The sequence below is a fragment of the Charadrius vociferus genome, unplaced genomic scaffold (assembly GCF_000708025.1).
Source record: "Charadrius vociferus isolate BGI_N301 unplaced genomic scaffold, ASM70802v2 scaffold560, whole genome shotgun sequence".
Classification (NCBI taxonomy): domain Eukaryota; kingdom Metazoa; phylum Chordata; class Aves; order Charadriiformes; family Charadriidae; genus Charadrius; species Charadrius vociferus.
The window spans coordinates 566,383-570,898 of record NW_009646459.1 but is presented as its reverse complement, the minus strand read 5'-3'; the positions used below and the strand labels follow the sequence as shown (position 1 = coordinate 570,898).

At 37.7% G+C, this 4,516-nt stretch overlaps 1 protein-coding gene across 1 annotated transcript in view; it reads right to left on the bottom strand.

The window, feature by feature from the left end:
* The window catches only part of GNAQ (guanine nucleotide binding protein (G protein), q polypeptide), an 86,176-nt gene extending 81,864 nt beyond the window's left edge, over positions 1-4,312 (bottom strand). Inside the window, exons 1-2 of the mRNA XM_009882689.1 lie at positions 4,291-4,312; positions 1,706-1,890 (exon numbers count right to left, since the gene is read on the bottom strand). Coding sequence (XP_009880991.1) covers positions 1,706-1,852 — 147 coding nt within the window. The 5' untranslated portion in view covers positions 1,853-1,890; positions 4,291-4,312. The remainder of the gene's footprint in view (positions 1-1,705; positions 1,891-4,290) is intronic.
* Positions 4,313-4,516: the final 204 nt, after the last annotated feature.

The following is a 4,516-nucleotide window of genomic DNA, read 5'->3' as shown; positions in this document are numbered from 1 at the left end:
GAAAGAGATCCCTGATTTACAATCAGGACTTCCAGGATACTATGGCAAAGTGACAGTAAATACCAATTTTGAAGAAAAAGTGATTGCACTTGACAATCAACTAACTTTTCACATCAGTATGCTGTATGCTTTATTCACAGCAAAAACATGGAGCCAAACGGCTGAAATACATATACAAATGCAGCTTTCTGTTTAATACTAACTACACATTTGATTTTGATTTGTGAGGGATGAGAGGAAACAAGACTGCTCCAGCACACAGTCAAACTAGGAAGTTCAACAGTCTCTTTTACCAACTAGCCCAAGTTTTTCAAACTTTTTCATGTGCACAAAAAACCCCACCCACCATTAAAGAAAGTTAACAATATGGATTTTGACAGACAGGATCCTCCTGACTTCCCACTGCACAAACCCAGGCTCCTGCAAGACTCTGGTTAAGGCAACATTATGTCACAGACAACGTGATGACAAACTGCAATGACTACGGCAGATGCAAATGGAGAAACAAAGATTCTTTAACCTAGTAATAAGTTTTATCTTTCCTACTTCTGAATTGGATGCCTTAAAACATGTACAGCCGTTCAGTTCTGGTAATTAAACTCCATATATGTAGACACAAAAATTTTCATCTTAACAAGTTTATTTCATCCTGTCTTCCCCAGTTAGCTTACTTCTTTATCGCAAATATCCCTGCTCTTTGATAGTTTCTGATATTTAAAAAAATAATGGAATAAAAGAACTTTTGTGTAATAATTATAGAAACTATTATTTTCATCCAGGATTACTAAATCATTACTTCCATCCGGGATTACTAGTTTATCATTAAATACTTTTCTCACAAGTTTGAAAGCAAGGTAAGCCCTCCACTTGTGAGAGACCTTAAACTCTCCACCTGACAAAGTTGCTGATACTGGCTCAACAGTAAAAATCAGAACAAGTTCAAGAACTGTTATCAAACAAAGTCCTTCCACTCCTGTGAGAGGAAGTGGGAGAGTAGCCATGCAATCCTGTGCCTTACTGTGTATTCAAATAAATATTAAGCATTTTACTCTCCTTTGTGGAATACTTGAATTATTTTACTTATCTTTCTTTTAAAATGTAAATACCAAAAAAAAAGGGAAAGAAGTCAGGCTAGGCAGAGATGAACCTTCCAAACATTTAAAATGTATTTTGTCTTTTTACATTTCAATCACAGCATCAATCTCAGAAGAGTCTGACTGTTTTAAGGTCTTGTGTTGAGACTTTTATTTCACAATATGTTCATACACAAACAGATATCCCCACCTATTTTTCTAATAATTTGATTTTTTTTCCCACATGTAATGTTAACGGCAAACCTTAAGCAGTAGGGTCCTGCTACAGATCAGAAGAATGGCTTAACTGTGCTCTAGCCAGGGAATGGCCTGGGAGGAAAAGACAAGGGGTAACTAAAGTCACAGTCAAACAGCAGCCTGCCATCAAACCTCGGCCGGTGACAAACCCCCCAGGCATCTTGTGAAGAGCAGCTCTCTTGTTAAAATCAGCACCTTTGTGTTGTCAAAGCAGCAAAAAGGGCAGAGAACTAAAGGCAGGACAGGAAGATGCCCTTTTCTTCTGAGCTTTGACTGTAATTTGTGTGATGTGTAATTTTTTTTGAGACCTTCAGTATATTTCCTAAAATAAAAATAGGAAAAGCTTCAGCTACAGAAATAAACAAAAATCTCACCTTGTTATGTTCATACTTGTATGGGATTTTGAGTGTATCCATGGCTCTGATCATGGCCTGCATTGCTGTAAATATATTCTGGTACACCAGTTTTGTAAAGCCCCTTTTGTCTTCATCAGAGTAACCTGATCCATGAATGATTCTCATCTGCTTGATAAACGTGCTTTTGCCACTCTCTCCTGTGCCTGCAAGACAAATAAGAAGGATATGCTTTAGCCACTGGACACAAACACGACTTTTTTTGCACAATGCTGACAGCTTGTTTAGGGCAGGGTTGAACAGTGTCAAGTGGTGCTTGCAAGTTCAGTGTCAAACAGCAGCATCAGTAGCAACTGAAGTACCACTGAATTAAAACTTGCATCTTCATTTAACAACTAATGAGTAAAACAAAACTCCAAAATATACACATAATATGGCTGCATATTTAAAAATCTTCCATTCTTGAAGATACAATTGTTCGAAACAGCTAACTTCAGGTAATTATTATGAGACATTTTATCACAACAATTCAGGAAATAAGAAAAAAAAGATTATCTTCCTTGGCCAACTTTCAGGACATTATGGTAGGCACTGTAAAGCCAATAGATATGTTTGTTTTTTGGTTTGGGTTTTTTGTTTTGTTTTCTTTTTTTTTTAAAAAAAAAAGCAAGTAGCATAACAATTACAGCCTTGCAAATTTTAACCTCAGAAACATGTGATATCACTCAATTAAAATTCGGCTCATATTCATTAATGGGCAGTCATTCCTTCCTTTCTTCAAATTTCTTCGTGTCTTTGTACTTTGCACTAGAAGTAGTTTGTTAATGAACATTTCTGACTATTTGTCAATTTAAAGTTAAGATCTGCTTGTTGGAAATATCACACAGGCTACGTCACACGTTTTTCATTTTCTCCAATTCAGTGAGCTCATCCTCTGTGACTAGATGAGCTTATCTGTATTATTCCTGTGTTTGCTTAAGAGGAGGAGTTGAAATTTAGAATGAGCAGTTGTAAAGCCACCTAAACCCTGCGTTCACCCACCTACTCAGCCCTGCAGGAAACAAAACACATGCACCAGGGTGCACTGCTCAGCACTGTGCTTGTCAGCCTTTCAGCCTCGGTTTTATTTTAATCATTTCTGTGAAGCTTTCGTGCCTCATGCCATAATACTCATGTCCCAGGACAATGGCAGCCTTATGCCCCTTAGATAATGTTTTAGGTGTCTTCTCAGAGAACTGTGTTTCACAGCACTGCAGTGCAAGGGTAAAGGAACAACCCTTAAGCGTTTCTGAGATAATACACACTGCAAAAATCTAAGCTGGAAGCCTGTAAAAGCTTTTGCCTTTACCATGAGCATTGTTTTGAAACCTTCAGTCCCATTTCCCCTACGCATAAAACAAGCCTTCTAACACAAATCTTCCTTACACACACATTCCCAGAAAATCAAGCACGATGTTACATACTGACCAATTTTAATTTCTCTGGGGAGAAAGTGGTTATTATTGTAATGAAGAAGAACGTGCTCTGAAGCTGAAAAGTGAGACCAAGCCTGCTTCCACCCTCAGCCTGTCCTGAGGGTGGTCAGCAGCGCAGCGCTACGTGCGCAGGCCACCTCTGCAGGGCACTGCCTGGACACCAGGCAGAACTTGCCCCACACAACCTGACGAATTCAGGCTAACCAGGCACAGGGTGATGTAGCATGGGCCAAGCTGGGTCAGTGATATGTGCCTGTCTTCATCTGAATCACAAGTGAGATCTTTACACTTCTGAAATCTACCAGTGGGAAGAAAACATTACTTTCCTTTAGACTACAAAATTACAAACCTAGACAATACAGAAATGTTACATACTAAAAAATACTATAGGCTACCCTGAAGACCACCAGTTTTTCTCTTTTTCTGAAATCTATGAAATAAAGTCATGTCCTTATATATAAAGTGAAATAAAGTGCCATACCACACATTTTTTAGTAATTCTGTGATACTGTCCAGCTTATCCACAAAAAAAAAAAGTCACAGATTTAGTACAAAAATCTGTTCAACTGGAAAACACAGAATGGTATATGAGATGCCTCTTTTACTAAAGATTCTGCTTTAACTAACGCATAAGAAAATCATTTCCACCAAACACCTCTGAATACATGGAATACAAAGTGACTTCCAGTTTTGGCCCTGATGCTTCCCCTGAGTGGGAATCCAGATTCTTTCAAGATGCCCAAATGCAAATTTAGCATAGAGATAGGAAGAACCTGTTTCTATTATCTGTTATAAAACCCAAAGCTTCTAATTCTTTTAATTCTTTATTGAGAGTGTAGGTAGCAATCAATATCACACATGATAATCACACAAAAAAACATGGTGGTAAAGCAATCTGCATCATGTTAGAGAAGACAGTACTTCAGATTATTTACACCTTGAAAATGACTCTACAAAACTGCAATATGTAGGAAAACAAAACTAAAATCCAAAGAAGAAACGAAAACAAGTCTGCATCTTATTCAGCTTTGTGCTTCTGTAGTTGGGTGTCACTGTCCTAAGATTTTTGTCAGCCAAAGACAAGTAACAAATTACAGTTGGAGATCTAAAGACATAGATACACACACACACACAAAATAAGTATTTTTATAGATTTTTTTTCATCTCCCTTTGCATGCGAAAAATATATATTGTATATGCATATAAAATATGCACAGCTACCCATACATACAGGAAAATGCTCTCTCTTCTTTAAGGCCATCTTAAAGTTTCCTCTATCTTTCCCTCCCCAGGTCAAATGCTTAAAACTACTTTCTTGTGCCTGCCCACAGACTAATTTTCCAGTGAAGCTAGCAGC